This window comes from Notamacropus eugenii, chromosome 2, assembly GCF_028372415.1.
Source record: "Notamacropus eugenii isolate mMacEug1 chromosome 2, mMacEug1.pri_v2, whole genome shotgun sequence".
Taxonomy (NCBI): domain Eukaryota; kingdom Metazoa; phylum Chordata; class Mammalia; order Diprotodontia; family Macropodidae; genus Notamacropus; species Notamacropus eugenii.
Genome location: NC_092873.1, coordinates 155917148 through 155938150, shown reverse-complemented (window position 1 = coordinate 155938150; position 21003 = coordinate 155917148). Strand labels below are relative to the sequence as shown.

Here is a 21003-nt window from a genome sequence, read left to right as displayed (position 1 = left end):
GCATTCGTTATGCATTTGTTTCATGGGTCACAGGTACCTAGACAACCCACACAGAGGACCTATCAATATCTTGGAGGGGCACTGAGGAAAGGCAATTGACCCAACCACAAGGAACGAGAAGAGGAGAAAGGGATTGGATTACCTTTGGACATTTAATGATCCCAACCTTTCCCCTGAAACAAAAGCTCATCGTAAAAACAAACAAAAAACCCAAATATTTTTCAGACGATTGAGGGACTATTGGTCTCTAAAGAGCTGAGGGTCATCCAAAGGGCACTGCAGAAAAATAAGGTGGTCACCAGTAGTCTACACAACCCTGCCCCGACAAAGAATTCAAGTTACATGCATTTACCAAGTACCCACCACGTGCTAGACTTTGGAATAACAAAGACAAAAAAATAAAACTAAAACTTGCTTGCATCATCTGTAGGGAGATTTCGTGCAAATTTAAGTATCAACAGAATAATTACAGAATCACTTACAAGGCATTCAGAGAGGGAGGGCACCAGCATTTGAAAGGAACAATGAGGACTTCCTACAGAAGAGAGTGCTTGATTTGCGTTGACCAAAGTGAGGGATTCTCCGAGGTGATGAGGAGAGTACGTTCTGGGCACGGGAATGGCTAGGAGGATGGGGATGTATACGTCGAAAAGGGGGCTGAAAACAGAAGTTAGAACCAGATTGAGAAAAATCAGTTATATTTTATCTGAAAAGCACAAAGGTACCACTGGCGTTGACTCGTGATGAAAATGCGCTTAAACTCCCTTCGGCAGCTCTGCAAAGGACTGACTAGACAGGGAGATACCGGACCCAGGGACATATTGGGAGGCCTCTAGGAGAGGAAAGAGAAGATGGGAGACGGAAGGTGCTGCAGAGGCAGAAATGGGTTTCTGGCATCTGTGCGTGTGAGGAGGAAGAAGGTAACACCAAGGTTCTAGAACAAACCCGGGAGCCTCCCAGGGTGGGGGTAGGGAAGTTCCGTAGGTGAGAGCTACACAAGAAGAGGATGGGCTGTGGAGACCTGTGATGGACCTTCTGCTGCTGCCCCTCCTTCGCAAACTCTGGTCTCAGATGCCCAGAAAGTGCAGTTACCAGGGTTTGTCCCTGGTTCTCCGGAGGACCGTGGCACGAGGGAGGTGATGCCCTGACTGGCACGAGATTTGGGTTCGAAGGAGGGAGGGCTGTGCAGTCACCGGCCTGACTCTCCTCTGGGGCCATCCGCGTCCAGTGGCCTCAGACACGTGGGCTTCAAAGCAAAGATCTCGGCTGGCCTGAGGCGAAAGCCCAGGCAGCGATAAAGGCTAGGTAAAACGAGTCAACCAATGGCCTCTTTAACCGAGTCTAAAAATCAAAATTAAAGTGGGGAGGGGAGGGCCCTCGGTTTCGGCCCAAACGTTAACCATTCCGCTTCTCCTGCCCTCTGAGTCAATGGGGACCCCGAGGCTGACCGAGCGGGTCTGGTGCTTCCTGCCCTGTCCTGGTCGCACAGCAGGGGGCCCGGAAGGACGCGAACCTGGCTCCTGCCCTCTGCCACGAGGCTAACAAGCCTAAAGGAAGCTAGGGAGGGGCCGTGAGGGGGCGACGGGGGATGAAAGGGCAGAAGGAGGGGGCGAGTGGCGGGCCGAGGACGCGATGACCGCAGGGCACCCGGCCCAAGGCGGTCCCGCGGGCTTGGCCCTCACGGAAGGGGAAGGGCCTAGGGGGCCCGGGCTCGCCAGTCAGACAATGAAGACGTAAGTGCCGGGGGTCTGTGGGGGCAAAGGCTTTTGGAGAAACCAAAACGTGAATGGCTCGGACTCCACATGGCCAGCTGTACCGCACACAGCTGGTGCTTAATGTATGCCCGCTTCCTGGGGCGTTCCTCGTGGACCTACCTGGCGGGGCGGTCAGGGGTGACAGAAACGCTTGGGAAAACCTGAAAGCGTTCCGGGAGACGCCCGGAGGCGACCGCATGGAAAAGGAGATGCTCCGGGCAAGACCTCCAAGATGGAGGGCGGGGGATTAGGGAGCTGGACTCCAGCTACAGGCCCGAGAAAGGCCCGGATAAGAAGTCCTCGTTCGCCTGTGGAAAAATGAGCGCAGGCGAAAAAAGAGCGGGGCCGCACCTAAGCGCGTGTTGCGCACGCGCAGGAATCGCGCCGCCTTGCGCAGGAATCGCGCCGCCTTGCGCAGCACTGCAGCGGCCGCCACGCGCAGCTTGCTGAGAGCTCCTACCTCCAGGAAATAAGCGCCGCCCCCGCCACTGCAACACTCTGCCCGGCAACACGCCAGGAGGTGTCTAGGCCGCAGGCGCGAAGGGCACGTGCAGCGCAAGATGGGCTCCCCGCCAACCCTAGGAGAGGGGCGGGGTCATCCCCGCCCCTTCCCCTCCTCCAGCGCATGGGATTGGCTGAGGGATCTAGTCTCCAGGCGGAAGGAATCTGGAGGAAACAGCCACGTCTTAGGAGGGAATGGGCGGGATTGTGGGGCGGGGCGGAGCCGCCACGACTTGACTTTAGGATCTGGGGCGCTTGCCCAGTTTTTTGGCCTTGTCCCACGCAGCGGCAGAGAGCTTTTCTGGACGGAGGGCTGGGGGGCAAAATTGGAGGCTAGGTGAGCGCCAAGGCATCCTTCCCTGCCCTCGCTAGGTGTTGAGGCCAGGGGGCCGAGAGGAGCCTGGGAGAGGGGGGGCGCCACGGAGAGGGGAGTCACGCGACACCCAGAGTGCGCCAGCGTCACCCGATTCCCCCTCCCCGGCCCCCGCTGACGTCACCGGCTGAGCTCGAGGGGCACCGCAGGGGTCGCGCGCGTCTCTCCTAGCGGGCGGGGCCCCGTCCACGTTGGCGCCGGGAGAGGCGGGGCTGTGGTGTAGGGGTTATGGTGGAGCGCTGATTTCTGACCCTCTCCCTCCCCTGCTCTGGGGGGAAGACGTGGAGACTGAAGAGAGGGTGGGATGGGAGAAGGAGAAGGGAGAGAGAAGCCCCGTCCGGGCCGGGCCGGAGGGGGCGAGGAAGGTGCACCTGGTCTCGACCCTGCGCGCCTGTGCGTGCAGGCTGTGCTTCCCGACCACGTCTGTGAGACTTAGTGTTTCTGACACATCCACTCGCACCCTGGGGCGCTGACCTGTGCTGGATGCCCTGGGTGGCGAAGAGGGCGTGGTGACAGCTGGGCACCCAGCCCCTCTGTGATTGACAGCACCCCATTCCTTAAACATCTTTGATCTCTGCCCCAGGGGCTGCCATTGAGGCTGGTACTCCGGGGAGAAGATTGCTCTTTGCGTGGGACCACACCCATGCCTGTGGAAACCTAAGGGGGCTGTGTCGGGGTGACCTTCTCTGGGATAGCTTTGGAAGGTCTGGGGGGGGGGGTGTCTGTCTGTCTGTCTGCTTCTGCGTGTGTGAGTGTGAGCACCACTAGGGGCTTGTGCCAAAGCAGCCAGTGGACTCGGACTGGAAATCTGGATTTCTTTCTTCCTCCCTCCTTTTCCTTCTCTTCCTTCATTTCTCAGGTTCTGTTTTGAGATGGTGACATCCTGGTGAACGTCAGGGCCAGGAGGGGACGGTGAGGCTGGTGCCCTGGCACAGCCCTCCTCCCTCAGGTCAGGCGGGCGCAAGTGCTGGCATGACCTCCCTGATGGCATGGTCTTCTTGGAAGAGGAACACAACCACCACCTTTGTTTTTAAATCTGGAGTTCCAAATTCATTCCCTCCTTCCGGCCTCCCAATTAAGATATTTATCCATGGAGGGAGCTTTTCTTGTTTCACGCGTCTCCTATTCTTGGTGACCCCTTTGGGGGTTTTCTTGGCAAAGAGACTGGAGTAATTTGCCATTTCCTTCTCCATCTCATTTTGCAGATGAGAAACTGAGGCAAGCAGGGTTAAGTGACTGTTCCGGGGTCACACAGTCAGAAAGTGTTTGAGGCCAGATTTAAACTCAGAAAGGGAAGTTTTCCTGGTTCCAGGACCAGCACTTTATTCACCCTGCATCTGTCTAGCTGCCATTTCTGTGAGGTGAGGTCTCTGAATTCCTCCCTGAGGCTACTTAAAATTGGACAGGCAAGCCTTGGCCCAAATCCACATAATTTCAATTGAACAGATATCTCTATCCTAATCGTTGCCAAGTACTATTTTACTTTAAAGAATTATCAAGCACTGGTTACAATGTTTAGATAAGCCCTGGCCCCTTTGCACCCTGATTGAGTTTATAGGTTAATTAATGGGATGATACACATAGGTTAAAAAAAAGAACTATCAAAAGTTCCTAAAATGGCTTTAAGGTGCTATGTGAAATTATTACTAACTTGGGGATATCAGCAAAGATGTCACAAGTGGGTAGCATTTGAATTGGGTTTTGAAGGATGATTCATATTCCTAGTAACAGCTTTGGGGTCTGGGAGATCAGCCTTAAAAAATAACTTTTCCTCAGTTTGAGGTCACATATCAGTTTCTGGAGGAGTTAGTGTAATCATTTCTCTGCAGAGATTGTCTGTAAAAATATATTTTATCACTCACAGTTTTTACTTAGTATTTCACTAAACCATATTTTTGATTTGTAATTAGTAAATGCTAAAGTTGTTTGTCTTTGAACAGCAATTATATGATGTATAATCAAACACATAATTTCAGAAAGGATTATTATGTAGTTTTCTATTGTACTGTTCTGTTCCAGTTTTTTTGAAATTTTATTTTCTCCAAAAACATCTTTAATTTTTTAGACATGGATTTGGATGCTATTACCAAATTCTCAGCATTACATGCCAAGCCAGACGGACTCATTCTTCAGTATGGTACAGCTGGATTTCGAACAAAGGCAAACTGTCTTGATCATGTCATGTATCGGATGGGATTGTTAGCTGTCCTGAGGTCAAAACAGAAAAAGTCGACTATAGGGGTTATGGTCACAGCATCACACAATCCAGAGGTAACAGGATTCAGGGCTTTGAAAATGCAAATCTTTTAAAAATATCTAAAAACTAATGATTATACTGTTTGAATCAGTAATGTGTTTTCTAATTGATTTATTTCTATGAATCTGCAACAAAGCCATGGATTGGCTTTTCTTCATTAAAGGGAGTGGCCTTTATGCAGTATATGATTTTTTAGAGGTGGAAAGAAAATGAAGTAATGTTTTTCCCTTTGGGGCAAAAGTTCATACTAAAAAAATAAGTATTCTCCCAAATAAATTGGCATTCCCTTATAGGGACATAATCTTGAGAGTCAGTGAAGAGATCTCAGCCCAGAGCTATCTGAAACTTATTTTGGTGGTGTTCAAACAATTTTACCACTGGTTGTGAACAGATCCTTTGGGCTGAATAGATGGAGCCAGACAAATAATTTCACGTGTTTTGAGAATGACTTTTTTTGATGTCTTTTTGAATTGGCCTGAAGGCTTCAAGCCCTCGTACATTTAATTTAATTGAGCACATATTTATTACTCACCTACTGTAGGTAAGGTACTGTGTTAGGTACTGGGGAAACTAAGTTAAAAGTATTTTAAGTTCCCTGGGCCACTTAAGTTCTAGAATGCTTAAGTTTTGAGATTTTTTTGTTTTAAATACGAGGTTTATATGTAGGACTAGGGCATAAAATTTTGTTTTTAAAAGGTAATCAGTAGCCCAAGTTTAAGAGGTCATTCTGTATGTCCTGAACCACTGTCCCCCTCAAAAAAAACCAAACTAGTAAGGAGGGTTGCTGTCAAAATCTGATTATATGAATAGGGATCAGATGTTTATATTTGATAGTTTACTTGTGGAAAAGAATCCCAAACTTGTTGACTGGCTCAAAGAGGCATCTTCCAAATCATTTAGTAGACTGGAGAGTTTCAGATAGGCCATCATTATTTAATAACTCACACAAAATGGCCCTCCCTTGCTGTTTTTCCAGGAGAATGGGCAAAAACAAAGGTGAGTCTTTTCTTAGAAGGTTCATGTGTTACCTGTTTACAGACCAGAGTGCCTTTGGAGCCAAGAGTGAACCGGGGCAATAAGTGTCTCCTTCGGCTTCAGGCACCTACTAGTCTGTTAGATGGCAACCAATGCTTTGACCACATTTTCCTTTAACATCATTTTGAAGCACTTGTGCTGTCATGGCAAAGTAGCACTACATTATTCTACCTACATTACCACATTTTGGGTGGTTGTGCACTCATGTACTTTGCTTTTTTTTTTTCAAGGAAGACAATGGTGTGAAGTTGATTGATCCTTTGGGAGAGATGTTGGCTCCATCCTGGGAAGAACACGCCACTCGTTTGGCAAATGCTGAAGAACAAGATGTACAAGCTGTCTTAACAGAAATCTGTCATCAAGAAGCTGTGACCCTTCAGCAGAAAGCTATGATAATTATTGGCAGAGACACCAGGTGACTAAAAAAGGACCAAGTGAAATCATTTCCAGGAAAATAATGAAATAAATGATTACCAGCAGTAATTGTATGTCACAAACCAGTACCTTGACAAGTGCCAGGTTTCATATTGTAACTAACAGCAATAATAGAGAGCTTTTATATTGTGCTTTACAAAGTGTTTTACAAATATCTTATTTTGCCCCCTTCAGAATTCTGGGAGGTAGGGGTTATTGTTATCCCTGTTTTACATAGGCACACAGAAGTTAAGTAACTTACTCAGGGGTCACATAATAAATGTCTAAAGATGGATTAGAAATCAGAGTTTCCTGACTCTAGGCCCAGGGTTCTATCCACTGAGCCACTTAACCTGCCTGATCGTAGTTTTGCCTATGCTATTGGGAAATAAAGGGTGAGAGAACTAAGAACTTAACTAAGCCAAGATGGTGGCAGTTCCACTTTAGGTCTTCCTCTTTTGCCATTAAATTGCTTGACTTCTTTCCCTTCAGTTTCTTCCCTTTAATCAGCAGGCCTTGGGCCCCAGGCTGCTGTTGACTTTGTCCTCTGCAGGCCCTAACAAGTCATTTCCATATTTATTAAGTACCTGTCTTGTGCAGAGAATTACATGAGCTGCCAGGGATAGAAAGGTCAAAACAGTCCTTGGCTTTCAAGGGTCCTACATTTTCTTGGGCCTGGAGAGAGAAAAGAAAAATGGCAAAAACAAAGGGGGCTCTTTGCTCCAGTGAGGTGAGTGTACCCTGTTATTTTTTTTTATCTACCCTCCCGTATGGGAATAAAACATGATTTTACATTGTTTTTTTAATTAGGAATTTAAGAAATTCCAGTGTTATATATAGTCATTCATATCATTCTGTTTTCCCTACACCGGAGTTTAGTGGAAAAATACTGCAGCTCTCTATCACATTCTGCTGATTTGATGTGTTGGCAGCTTTTAACTTCACTGTAATTTCTTTTTTTGTATAGTTAATTTGTTTATAACCTTTGAAAAATTAGTGTCCAGATAGTTATGCTGAGAAATAATCCCCCCAAAAATTAACATCCCACCCCACAAACAGTTTGGACTCAATATCCTTCTTTGACATTAGTAAAATTATGACTTTATGGATAATAGAATCTATCCAGATGTGTTGGGGATAAAAGTAATATAGGACTATTCTAAAAAGGTTTTTATTTTTCATACCTAAAGCAGAAAGGAGGTGGGAAGAATTGTGTACATTTTTACACAGATTCAGTTATACATTCATCTGCTTGTATTGCTGCCTTAAAGAAGCAATTTTAAAAAGATCTTTTAAAAGAAAAGGTTTGTGTTTTATTTTATTCTGCTGTTACATCTGTTGTTTCATACGTACTGTTTATTCAAATAAATTCTCAACTGAGAAATAATTTATTTAATATAAAAATTCTAGTTTGAGGATGTTTAATTTGGTGTAGTTGAGCCTTTTATGCATAGACAAATTTATCTAGGGTTTTTAAAATCTTTTCTAGCATAAGGCCATTTGGTACTATAATAATTCATTTCATATCAGTTTTAATGTGCTATATTTTTGTACATTTTATAGTATAAGCTTTTAATATTCCATGTTAAATAGTTACTTGTTACTCAGAAATGTACAACATAGGGATTCTGTCTTTGTTTTTATTCATTGAATTATTTTCTTCCTTCTACTTTTTGTTTCTTTTTCTGCCCAAGGCCCAGCAGTGAGAAACTTTCACGGTCTGTAATTGATGGAGTAACTGCTTTAGGAGGCCAGTACCATGGTGTGTATTCATCTAGACTTTTATTTTCATTTTAAAGATGACTATGATAGGGCAACTTAGAGGGTGTAGTTTACAAATAAACCCTATTATAAGAGGATGTCATTTACAAACCATTTAGTCTTAATTTGAGTTCTAATTAAGGAATGTATATTGTGTGTTCCTCAGTACCTGATGAGCTGCCAGTCTCTTACTGACTGCCAGATAGTAGGATGCATCTGCTTGGCACTACTCCTATATTCTCTTGCAGTCATTAAGATTATGGTAGTCAGAGAACCTCTCCCCATTATACCAAACTTCAACCCAGGGAAAGAGTCTTAGAACGTGGTATCCACTGAGGTCACATCTGGCCCCATTACCATACTCACAAGGAATATTGTCCCATTATTGATGCTTAGTGAGACTTGCTGCTTTTTAGAAATCAGGAACATTTGAACCACAAGGAAAATGCTATATTTTTCTTTGGGGCAATTTTTTTCCCAAATGGAAGGCGAATCTTAAATATAACATTGGGTTTTTTTAAAAAGCAAATTACATTTTTTTTTGCAATTACAAGCATAATTTTTTTTAACTTAATGGAGCAAAATGGTGGTAATTTATTTCAGAATTACTGTTCAAAAACATTAGTACCAGCCAGATACCAACCTTCACAAAGATCCTGTGAGGTTGCTAGGATACTGTGACGTTTCTTCAATTTCATTCACTATTATTAAGAACATAATGTAGCACCAGGCTAGTAGAAGCTTTGTTATAACCTTTGTATTGCATATACTGAATAAATACAGGGATAAGGCTAGGCACAGTCAGGGATAAAGCTTTATATCCCCAGAGATGAGCTATGCTTCTGGAAGGGATATTAAGCAGAGACCAAACAATGGCTGAATTTTTCTCCATTTCTATTCACTCATTCCTTTAAAGTTTAGGTTGAACCCTTGGAAGTCTTTTTTCTACCCTACCGCTATACTAAACCTGCTTCCAGTTGCCTTGCCTTTTCTCATTTCTTATTGTGTAATTTCTTTGTGGCATTTGACACTGTAGAATATTGCCCTATTCCTTGAATGTTCTCCTACCTTGTTTTTCTATCCTGGTTCTCCTGCCCTTTTAGAACTGTTTTTTCTCTATCTTTGACTAGCTTCTCTTTAATTTCCCAAAGTTCTCTTTTCTTGTGCAATTTGCTTCTTTAGTATCACTAATTCCCATTGCTCCAGAAATCACCTGTGTGCTGGTACCTCCTAACCATCCCTGACATCGTCTGCTCTTCCATTTCTTCTGTCTGTCTGCAGGACACTTCTGTTTAGGTATCTTGACATCACCTCAAATGTGCTGCAAACTGAGCTAGCTGCTCTTTTCCCCCCACATCTTCCAATTCTTCCATTTTTCTCAGTAGTACTGTTCCTCCAGTCTCCTAGGCTAGAAATTTTGGAATCATTTTTTGCCCTTTCCTTGAAACTTACAGTGTAAGACAATGCTTTTTATACACATGATGTGTTATACACATGCAATAAATGTTGATGTTTTCATGAACATTTGTCACCAAGACCTTTCGTTTCTTATTTCAGAGTATGTTTTTAATTTGCCCTTTAAAGAAAATTCAATTTTTGCACTTAAAAAATCTATTGTCCTGTCCCCTTCCTTTCTCCCATTGGAAAAAAAAATGAAAACCCTTGTAACAAATATGCAAAGTCAAGCAAAACAAATTTCTGCATTGACCATGTGTACGTATGTCACTCACTCCACACCCTGAATCCATTACTCCTCTGTCAGGAGGTAGGTATCCCTTCATCATGCTATACATGAGGTTAGTCATTGCATCAATTGAAGTTCTTAACTCTTTCAGTTGTTTGTCTATACAATGTTGTTATTGTGTAAATTGTTCTGATGGTTCTACTTACTTCCCAATGCATCATTTCATACAAGAGTTTGCAGGTTTTGTCCTTCCCTTTCCATTCTTTATGTTTAGATGTTATATTCTAAGGAAGGACCACATAACCCGTGGGCTACTTATGGCCTGTGTTTTCCTCTATGTTTTTCATGGACCCCCCCAAAATCTTTTGGTGTGCCACAAGCGGCCTACAAGCTTCAGGTTGTGCAGGCCTGCTCTAAGGTAATTGGTGGTGCATTGGATAGAGCACTAACCCTGGAGTTGAGAAGACCTGAATTCAAATCCCACCTAAGGCACCATGTGACCAAGTAGGCAAGTCGCTCAAAAAAAAAAAATCTGTTTGCCTCAGTTTCCTCAACTGTAAAATAGGGATGATAATAATAACAGAGTTGTTAAGATCAAGTGATCCCATTTTTCAGGCCTTAATCATATGATACCTAGATTATTGCTTTAAAAATTTTACGTTACCTATATTTCCTAATTTTATCCCCATCTCAGAGGGTCATTTCATAACAGAAAAAGAGGGGGAAAAATTCAGCACAATAAATCTAACACATCAGAAAAAAACCCCATCTCAAACATCCTTGCCATATACACTGTTACACAGCTATCATCTCCTAGCTCTGTACAAAAGAGGGGCAGGTATCTTTTCACATCTCTTCTTGGGGGCCAAGCTTGGTCATGACAGTTTCACAGCATTCAATTGCTACTGTTTTGTTATTTCCATTAATACTGTTCTTGTTGGGGGTGCAAGGGTGCATGTGTGCGTGTTCTGCTTCTGCTTACTTTGCATAAGTTCATATATATCTTCCCATGCTCTTCTCTATTCATCATATTCATTGTTTCAGTTCATTCATATACCTTCTTCTTTATTCATTTCCCAATCAATGTCACCTGCTCTTCCCCCTCCCCCCAATTTCTTTGCTACTGTGAATATTTTGGTGTCTCTAGGACCTTTCTGATTTCCTTGGAGTGTATGTCTGGCAGTAGGATCTTTGTATCAGGTGTGGATGTTTTAGTCACTTTCTTAGCATAATTACGAATTAGTTTCCAGAATTAGACCAGTTTTCCACTCCATTAACTGCTCTTTAACATTGACTCTTGGATTATTTAGCAGCATACAAACTGGGTTTCTAATGTTGTTCCTTCTGATTAACCTATCATAAATATTTTTACCAGACTAATTTTTCTAAAATAGTAAATATGTTACATGTCTACTCAAGAACTTAGCATAGTTTCCTCCTTTTTCCTTACATCAGATCCATACTCCTTTGCCTGGCTTTTAAGGCTCATTGTGATGAGCCCTCTCCTCTAATCTTTTGGTTCATATCTCCAAACCTTTCCTGGCATATGACATGATTATTTGTACCTCTATAATTTTGCTTGTACTGTTTATGCTGACTTTTATCTTCATTGTTTTGTTTTCATTTAATTAAGATATATGGTAATTGACTCTTTCATGGCAGATTATGGCTTAGTAACAACACCTCAGCTTCATTACCTGGTGTGCTGTCAAAATACTAATGGGCAGTATGGGAAGGCAACTGTAGAAGGCTACTACCAGAAACTCTCCAAGGCCTTTGTGGACCTTACAAAACAGGTGAAAATCTCTTTAAAAATGTGTTTCAGACTTTGAACAGATGACTGGTTCTGTCACAAAGCATTTGAATTGTTTACCTTAATTGAATAAGTCACCAACCCTTTTCTTTTACTCTCTTCTCTAACCTACTTATCTCTAAGTGGAAATTAAATTGTGCGTGTCTGTGTGTGTGTATACATATATATATGTATTTGTGATTTTTAAAAAACCTACTATATGAACTGGCTGGGTGTGCTGCTCACCTGTAATTCTAGCTGCTGGGAAGCTGACATTGATAGATCTATTGAGCCTGGAAGTTCTGAGTTGCAGTGGGCTATGCAGATCATGTATGCAGGGTAAGCTCAGCATCAGTTTGGTGATCTCCAAAGAGCAGGGGCTACTTAAGGAGGAAACTGTTCCAAACTGTGAATGAAGCAGGCCAAGACTCCTGTACTTTCCTGTACCAAACTGGGATTGGCCTGTGAGGAGCCTACGTAAGATGGGGACACTCAGTCTTTAAAAAAACAAAACGAAAAGTCTATGAACCACTTGTAAGTTGAGTGTATGAAACTGGCAAGAAACTGAGAATTGCTTGGCCAAATGTTGCTAAATGTTTATAAACATTCAGCTTTGAAGGCAAAAGTATGTTGTATGTTGTTGCATTGTCCTTTATTTTTAATAATGGTAACTCAGGTGATTTTAACTCAATATATATCCCTTAATAAGCAAAATAAGTTGTAGGAATCTGATTTTTTAAACAGAGCTTTATTGATGCCTTTTGGTTTTTACATCCTTTTTGAATTATTCTTCTATCTTCTACCTTCCCTACTGTCCATCCCATGCTTCCCTCTGTAACAAAGGAGAAAATAGTTAAGCACAACCAAAACATCGACTGCATTTGACAATGTATATAACATTCCATGGCCCTAGTGTACACTCCTCCAGTGAATGGAAGTGGGGACATTTTTTTTCAGTTAGTTATTATATCTAAGCCATCTCTTATGAAAAAATTGATGCCAAATGTAATAGATTTCTAGGGCCATGGCATTTCAAACCAGTGAAACTTAAAATTATCAAGCTAAACTGTATTTATTTTGATGTTTCTTGGTTTTACTGTTAATATATTGTTTTGGTGGGACCCCTCTAAAACTATTAGAATACATAGGTACAAGGTTTATCTTTTTCATTGATGGCCGCAAAATGTATTTTTTAATAACATTTCATTTTATTACATCTTTTTCTTTTTAAGACTTTTAGCAGTGGTGATGAATACAGAGCTTTGAAAATCGACTGCGCAAGTGGTATAGGAGCCTTGAAACTGAAGGAAATGGAATGCTATCTTCCACGAGAACTATCACTTCACCTCTTTAATGATGGAACTAAAGGGAAACTCAATCACTTGTGTGGGGCAGACTTTGTGAAAAGTCATCAGAAACCTCCAGTAGGTATGTAGTATTAGCCATGTAAAGTTTGATCCTTAACCAGTGAGAAATAAAGAACTGGAAAGTGGCATATAAAGAAGTTCAGGCCTATAGAAGTTTAGTAACTTGATTTCCCCAAGGTTCCATAGCTAAAATAATAGCAGTGCTGGGTCTAAGCCTTCTGACTTCCACTATCTTATTCTTCTTAGTAAGCCTATAGGTAACCTTTAGCTGAGAGAAATTGAAATGAATATACTTAAATTTTGTTTAGTGTGCCTGTGATGTCACAAAATTTCTATTTTAAACAAGATTTTCAAACAGTGGTAATGATTTTTATTGTTACTCACCTTTTCTTAAGTCTTTATGTCAACTTAATTCCTATAGTAAGGGATCTGGGTCAGCTATATGTTAAGTGAGAAGGAATTAAAAAAAAAATCTTACCTCTGTGGATTTAATTATAACAGCTGTCAGGTCTGTATATCCAGCCCGGATCCCGGATCTTTACTGACTTCCCCACTCCTACATTGCCAACTACCTGTTGGCTATTTCAAACTGGATATCCTGTCCTAATATCCATGGACATCCATGTCCCTTTAATGTGCCCAAAACAGAACTTTGCACTTCCTTCTTTTTGTCAAGCATGCCACCCAGTTATCCTTTACTTCTTATCTTCTTCAGCTCACACAGCCATGCAGTTGTTTTCACCTCTACAAGAATTTTTATACCTAACACTCCCTTGACTCACACAGCTCCCACTCTGGTTCGACCCTAATTGCGTCTCACCTAAACTCTGAGGAGCAGCAGGATCCTGTTTGGTTTCTGTTCTCCACCGGGCAGCCAAAAAGTGCAGTTTTGTGTACATCACTCTCCTCCTACACACTGCACAATGTGGAACCTGGTGTTAGTTATTTTGCTTCTTGAGCTGCGTTTTCATAACAACAGTCAACTACTTTTTTCTTTTGACTGACTTTTTCTTTCTTTTGGTTTGATCTATATGCTTAACCTTGATACAGTAATTGTAACTTGATGTTTTATATAGAGCATTATGAATAGAAAGTTTTATGTATTTTGTTTCTCACAATGTTGTGAGATAGGTTCAACAATGTATTTTCTTATTCCTATTTTAAAGTTGAGGAGCCTGGGTCAGAGAAGTTGTACTTTCCTCATCACTTAACTTTAGCAGCCAACAGGAATTGATTAAGCACACTCTGTCTGCTAGGTATGAAGCTAAATGTTAGGCATACAACAAGATATAAAAACATGCTCTTTGCCCTCAAGGAACTTCCATTCTAATGGGACACAGCACCCTGGACTTGAGTTCATTCTGTGCAGTCATCTGTGCATTCATGTTGTGGAAAATAAACTTCTCATTCTGTGATTAGTCTACTAGTCACTAGCCTAGCATTCTGCTGCCATGGTTTAACTAGCATTTATCCACTGTATCATTTTGTCACAGTGGAGAGGATTCTAGGTTAGAGTCTATGACCTTGGGCTTGTCACTTAAATTCTTTCAGATTCAGTTCCTTCATATGCAAAATGGAAATAAAAAGCACCCTGCCTCACCAGATCAAATGAGATAATAAATATAAAGTGACTTTGAAACCTTAAAAATGCTAATGTAAATGTTAGCTATTATGCATTGTATTCAAGTTGTTAAGTAATAATGCAGTTTATCTCAAAAACTGCTTAAGACCTTAGTTTCTACAGGATAATTCCATTATGCGGGTACTCAGCCTCTGCACACTTTTAAAAAAAATTTAATTTTGACCATCATGTATGAGGACTTACATGTATTAAATTAATTACCATTACTGGAAAAAGAGACCAAAATTTTACGTGCTTTAGTGATGCTTAGTAACACTAAATTAATCCATATATTATATAAATAACATGGAAAAAATTCAATCCTTTTAAATATTTAATATTTAAACCTTTCTTGTTCAAAGTGCTTAAAAGGCTGACTTAGCATAGATATTTGATTCTCAGAACATCTTAATATTACAAAAAACTCTGGACAACACTGAGGTCCATTTACAATTAACAATATTTTATTCAAATTTTGGTGTAACTAGGGACTTTTGAAGGGTCCATCTGCATTTGTTGTAATATACTTTTATTTGTTAAAGATCATGAAGATTTGCATTTGACATCTACTTGTTTAAAAAAAAAATCCCTTTTTCATGAAATGGCAGTTACATATTATCTAGATAATACCCTTGGAAAGGAGATCATGGCTTTCATTAAGCAAGACAGATCATGAACAACAACGTGTGCTCCAGGGAATTTTTTCCCATGATGTTTTCAAATTTATGTTGATTTTATAAAACTTAGACAAATGTGTTTTTAAATTGTTCTAAATACCAGGAATAGAAGTAAAACCCAATGAGAGATGTTGTTCCTTTGATGGTGATGCAGACAGAATTGTTTACTACTACAGTGATGCTGATGGCCAGTTCCATCTTATAGATGGAGATAAAATAGCAACTCTGATTAGCAGCTTTCTGAAAGAGCTTCTCTTGGAGGTAAGATGCGATTTATGGGTTTCAATGGTGCCCGTTCTCCCATTCTCTTATTTGTAAATGAAAATTTCTATGTCTAAAAAGAAGTTTAAGACTGTCCTATGGTTTGAGGTTGCCAGAGGAGGTGGTAGTTTTAATTATTTGATGCTAGGGACATTTTAATCATAATGGAACATTTCATCTTCAGAACCTGAAATAACCTATCTTTGGATATGTATTAACTAACATGTTAATGTAGATTCTAAAAGCATCTTGCTTCCCTGAACACTGACACAACCTTGGATTTTTTTAGGAAGTTTATTTAACTCTGAACTTTAGAAGACTAATGAATGTTATTTTCTACTTCCTTTCTTTTAGGTTGTTTTAAATAATCAAATTATGTACCTTCCTTTAAGAAAACACTATCAATGAAAATCCAAACTGACATAACAGTGATCAGGAAATGATTATTCACATTATGTGTAAAGTCTTCAGATTACAAAAGGTTTCATAACTTAGTTGCTTTGAACTCTCCCAAAGTGTTTTAAAATAGTACTTTCTGCTTGTTTTTGTAACTTGTTCTGGGTTCAAAAACAAAAGTTAAGTGTCGTTGTTTGGATTTGTTTAGGTTGGGGAAAATTTGAAGATTGGTGTTGTACAAACGGCATATGCTAATGGGAGTTCAACACAGTATCTAGAAGAAATCATGAAGGTATTCACTTTGATATTGTCTTGGTAATTGCAGCTTATCGTTAAAGATAAGTTTTTTAATAAGTTGAGAATACATTTCTCACTGATACTTTCTTTTTGAAAGCTGAGAAACAATAATGTTTTTTTGTCTGTCTTGTTCTGTCTTTGCGTGTGTGTGTGTGTATATGTATGTTATTCTGTATTATTTTCTACTTTTTAATTTTTTAGAAATTGCTCTGCTACTAGAACTCTTTTCAGAAGTAAACTATAAACCTATTAAGGTTTTCTATTTCTATGTATTCCTATTGATAGGTACCTGTTCATTGTACCAAGACAGGAGTAAAACATTTGCACCACAAAGCTCAAGAGTTTGATATAGGGGTTTATTTTGAAGCAAATGGCCATGGCACAGTAAGTTCTTTCTAAAAACTTACTTTTAACAGATAATTTCTCTATTTTCTCTGTGAATTGTTTTATTTATGAATGCAGATCAGTACTTACTCTGCAACTTAAGTCACAGTTGCCTAGGTCACTGAGAGGTTAAGTGAGTTGCCCAGGGACACACAGTGTCAGAGGCAGGACTTGAACCCAGGCTTTTCTGACTGAGGCCAGTTATTTAAGTACTGTGCAACACTGTATTCTTATATAACATGACTATTTTCTTTTTTCAAGAGTCACCAGGATCAGTTCTTATCTATTCAAGTAATGCTGATCAGCTATAATATAGCATATATGTAATAGATTTCCTTAAAATATCCTAACATATATATAGTTAGTACATAAACCTAAAATAATGTTTACTTAAATACCAGTATTTACCACACTACCAGTGTTCTAAAGTTTAAAACTACATTTGAGTGATCTACTAATGAGCACTTTTGATTTCTCCTTTTGTGGCAAATTTCCTTATCCTATGTAAACTGACAGATTTCAAAAAAGATTGAGGGTTTTTGCTTTGCAATGTCATTACAGTTCTGACCTCTCTTTCCACCCTGCCCTGTCCCACACAACATTCTATTCACATAGAAAAAGTTACTAAAAAATTAATGGAATTAACTTTTTCAGTATTTTAAGTTTATAATTTAATAACTTAGGAAGTTAGTAGACATCAGTGATTTCAGATGTAGTTGGAAATTCAGGAATCTCTCTAGGACTTTTGGAACCTTATAGATAAAATGTGTGTAATTTCAACAGCAGATGTGATGAAATTTCTCTTAAAAATTAACCTCATTAGTTTTATTTTCAGCAGACTGACCTGGGCCACTCAATGTTGTACCCTAGGCTCTCATAACTCACCTTAAGCTTTCTTTCAATATATTTCCTTTGCACAGCAGCTTTAAAGAAGCAGCTGCAGTTGGTCACTAGCCCTTGCATACAGGGTCTTTCCCTTCACTTCCCCTTTACTCAATAGCTTAAGAAGCCATAGCTGTGCAGAAGAGTGGGTATATATGCCTTTACCTTCTCCACTTGTTTGACTGGCAAGGAGAAAGTAGGCAGCCATATGCTAAAAGCAGTGTGTGTCCTGACAATAGCAGCCACAATTGGAATTCCCCTTCTGCCTTTTAAAAAAAAAATCTATTCTTTTGTGTTCCCATTTCCTATTCTATCTAATTTGCATCTGTGCTTTACTAAATGACATTAGTATTAGGGATTAGGTATTGCTTACCGTTGTCTTTTAGCCTTATGATTGGAGTGTTTGAAGTAATAATATTTAGTGGAGGTTATCGTTGTGATTTTATGATTTCATTTTAGGTGCTCTTTAGTAAGGCGGCTGAAATGAAAATAAGGCAACTGGCGAAAGAGGAAACAGATGAAAAAAAAAGAAAAGCTGCTACGATGCTTGAAAATGTTATTGACTTAATTAATCAGGTAAGAACTTAAAATAATACATTTTTTTTGGCTTACTGGAAGGTTTAGTGTTATTTTCATGCTAAAGGGAAAAATACTCATGGAAGTTCTAATAGAATATTCAGAGGTTATAGGGAGTAGGCTATAATAAAGATAAGAATGGATTATCACCAGTAAGAATCTTGGTGATGTTTGGGAACATTGGGACTGTTGTCCCTTTCATTTACACACCCACCCTAAGGCGTAATGTAATGATAGACAGCTAAGTAAGTGTGGAAAAAAAATTGCTGGAAATGAAACTGAGGTTAATTTTTAAGAGAAATTTCATCACATGTGCTGTTGGAAAAAAAAAGAAATTACACACATTTTACCTATATTATTGTATCCAGAATTCCTTATCACTCCCATCTCTCAGGTGGGAAGAGTTAAAACTCAACAGCCCATCCACACATGGCATTATTAACACTATGTTCTTCAGTTAGCAATTTAGAGCAACAGCCTAACAGCTGTTACTTTAATAAAGTCTATAGTTTAAAGAGGGACAAATAAAACCTGGATTTACAAGAGGAAAAACCCACAATTATTGATGTCAAGAAGAATGGTTTAGGAAAGAGGTGCTTTAGTTTGTTTGACCCAGTGACCTGGAGGAACTTCTTTTGCCTCTTCTGAATTTCCTTTTCATTCTGCAGACAGTTGGTGATGCCATTTCAGACATGCTATTAGTTGAAGCAATCCTGGCTCTAAAAGGCCTGTCGGTACAACAGTGGGATGCCATTTATACTGATCTTCCAAATCGACAACTCAAAGTCACGGTGAGAGACCCCCTTCTTTAAAAGCTACTGAAGCCAAACTGTTGGATATGATTTCAGATATGTGAGAGTATTAATTATTGGCCTGAAGGTGTTAACTGATAGAAATAAAGGGGCTATAACCACAAAAGAAAGATGTTTCCTTTTACCTATGATAAAGTCTATCAACGTTTTCTGACTTTTTGCCTTATTAAAGCAGAGGGCCAGTCTTGAAATTAGGAATTAGATTATTTACACAAAATGTCATATGAAACTGTCAAATGAAGAGCTATATATCTCATGCTAAAATGGGACGAAACACAGATCAAATAGTGTAGGTGTTTTGAGACTTAAGTATTTTGGAGTGCTGTTTTTTTCAGAGTGGAATTGGGTTATTGGGTGAGCTTTGTAATTTTGGGATAGGAATGATTAACAAAAAGTAAAAGGGGGGGGGCAACAATGGATTCACAAAAAACAATTTTTCTTTTGTGTTAGGTTGCAGATAGGCGAGTAATTGATACCACAGATGCTGAGAGACGAGCAGTTACACCCGTAGGACTACAAGAGGCAATTGATGAACTAGTGAAGAAGTATAAGTTCTCGCGAGCTTTCGTCAGGCCATCTGGAACTGAAGATGTTGTCAGAGTATATGCAGAAGCAGATTCACAGGTAGCAATTAAGACCATAACTACTCTTTCTTATTTGTAGAATGAATGCTTCAGCATTATAAAATTTTTCTCACAACTTGGTGTGTGGTAGGCAGTACATTCATCCCTAGTTTAAGGCTTAGGTTCAGCATTTTCCACAATACCATGGTTAAATGGGTCCAATACCAATCCACCTAGGATAGTTTACTACTAAACGTTGGAACTATATCATAGAATCATACATAGAAGAGACCTCAGAAGCCCTCTATTTCCAATGTAGAAACTGAAAGTCCAGAGATTAAATGACTTGCCTTTGATAGTAATAGAGCCAGGCTCTGAACGTGCAAAAAGCCCCTTTTCCTGATGCTGTTAGGAAAATGCATTTTCCAGTCACTTGGAACATATGAAGTTTCTGAAACCCTGCTGGGGGTTGCTTTCTAGAAATCTACAAAATCAACTATCAGTAGCTTGTGCTTTATAAAACCCCACAGGTTAACATGCAACATCTATGAGCTCCAAGTGGTCTGAGTATCAAGTGCCTTCCATGAAGGCACTTGATGTGTCTAAAGCAGGAAACTAAGGAGAGGCAACTTGAAGACTTACCTAGTTGGGTGAATATCATATCTACCTTATCTTTTTAGATCATTTCAGGCGCATGAAACCTGACCTATAAAATTGGATTAGCAGTTCCTACATTTTCCTATCTTCTTATCTTGATCAGGTTTTTAAGCTTTTAATGCATAAAAGTATGGAAACAGTAGCAAATTTTTATCATTCTAGAAAATTCTGAGGCTATAGTAATGTTTTGTTTTTTTTTTTTTGCTGGTCCCTGTTGGATTTGGCATAGAAAATTGCCTAAAGTTATCTGATAACTGTTAATTGAATATTTTATAGCCTCAAGGGAGCTTTTATAAAATTTTAACAAAGATGAAAGAAATATAAGTTCCCACCTTATTCAGGAGAAAACAACTGACCTAGAACATGCAAACAATATGAAGTTTTCTACTCAGGAACATAAGTAGAACTGGAAGGTGACAAACACATGCTTTTCTATTTGAGTGTGCTAGCAAAGGTATGTGAATATTTTGGTTAAAAGGAAGAGGTTCTGAAGCAAGGAGGTTAAAAGCAAGATCCATGAAGTTTATGCTAAGTATATGCTAAAAATGAACAAGTAGCAAGTATTAAGATACTTACATGTTCTTTCACTTAATTATTTTTAAAATAATTCACAGGAAAATGCAGATAGACTTGCAACTGAAGTAAGCTTGGCAGTATTTCAGCTGGCTGGAGGAGTAGGAGAAAGACCAAAACCAGGTTTCTGAAGGAATGTATACCAGCTTTTTAAAAAGTATGAAATAAAAATAAGTGCCAATATGTAAAGGTAATGATTTTATGACATGGGAAATTTAAAGTTAATTTACAATCAGAATATTTTTAAACAACTGAAAATTAATTAATTTTCAAAATAAAATTTTAGTGATTCTTGTAAATTTATTTGTTGCCCTAATCTAAAATTATACTTCAAAGCAGAAAATAAAACTGTCTGAAAAATCTTAC

General features: G+C 39.7%; 1 protein-coding gene across 3 annotated transcripts; it reads left to right on the top strand.

Moving 5' to 3' along the window:
• Nucleotides 1–2357: 2357 nt before the first annotated feature.
• PGM3 (phosphoglucomutase 3) lies at nt 2358–20999 on the top strand. Of its 3 annotated transcripts, none has more exons than XM_072642698.1 (14): nt 2389–2592; nt 3834–3989; nt 4694–4899; nt 6151–6335; nt 8029–8096; nt 11442–11575; nt 12804–12999; nt 15340–15497; nt 16102–16185; nt 16476–16574; nt 17916–18032; nt 18701–18823; nt 19295–19468; nt 20679–20999. In XM_072642698.1, exons 3-14 carry the CDS (start codon nt 4696–4698, stop codon nt 20766–20768), a joined length of 1632 nt encoding a protein of 543 aa, XP_072498799.1. In that variant the 5' UTR covers nt 2389–2592; nt 3834–3989; nt 4694–4695; the 3' UTR covers nt 20769–20999. The 3 variants fall into 3 exon arrangements, with proteins under 3 accessions (XP_072498800.1, XP_072498799.1, XP_072498801.1); XM_072642700.1 differs by lacking the exon at nt 2389–2592 and adding an exon at nt 2822–3332; XM_072642699.1 differs by lacking the exon at nt 3834–3989 and having other exon boundaries at nt 2358–2592.
• Nucleotides 21000–21003: the final 4 nt, after the last annotated feature.

Bases quoted from the DNA above. Each gene is read 5' to 3' on its own strand.
- PGM3 (XM_072642699.1), top strand. From the start codon at position 4,696: ATGGATTTGGATGCTATTACCAAATTCTCAGCATTACATGCCAAGCCA. The intron at 4,900-6,150 runs GTAACAGGATTC...TTTTTTTTCAAG, and splicing joins CAGCATCACACAATCCAGAG to GAAGACAATGGTGTGAAGTT. The intron at 15,498-16,101 runs GTAAGATGCGAT...GGATTTGTTTAG, and splicing joins TGAAAGAGCTTCTCTTGGAG to GTTGGGGAAAATTTGAAGAT.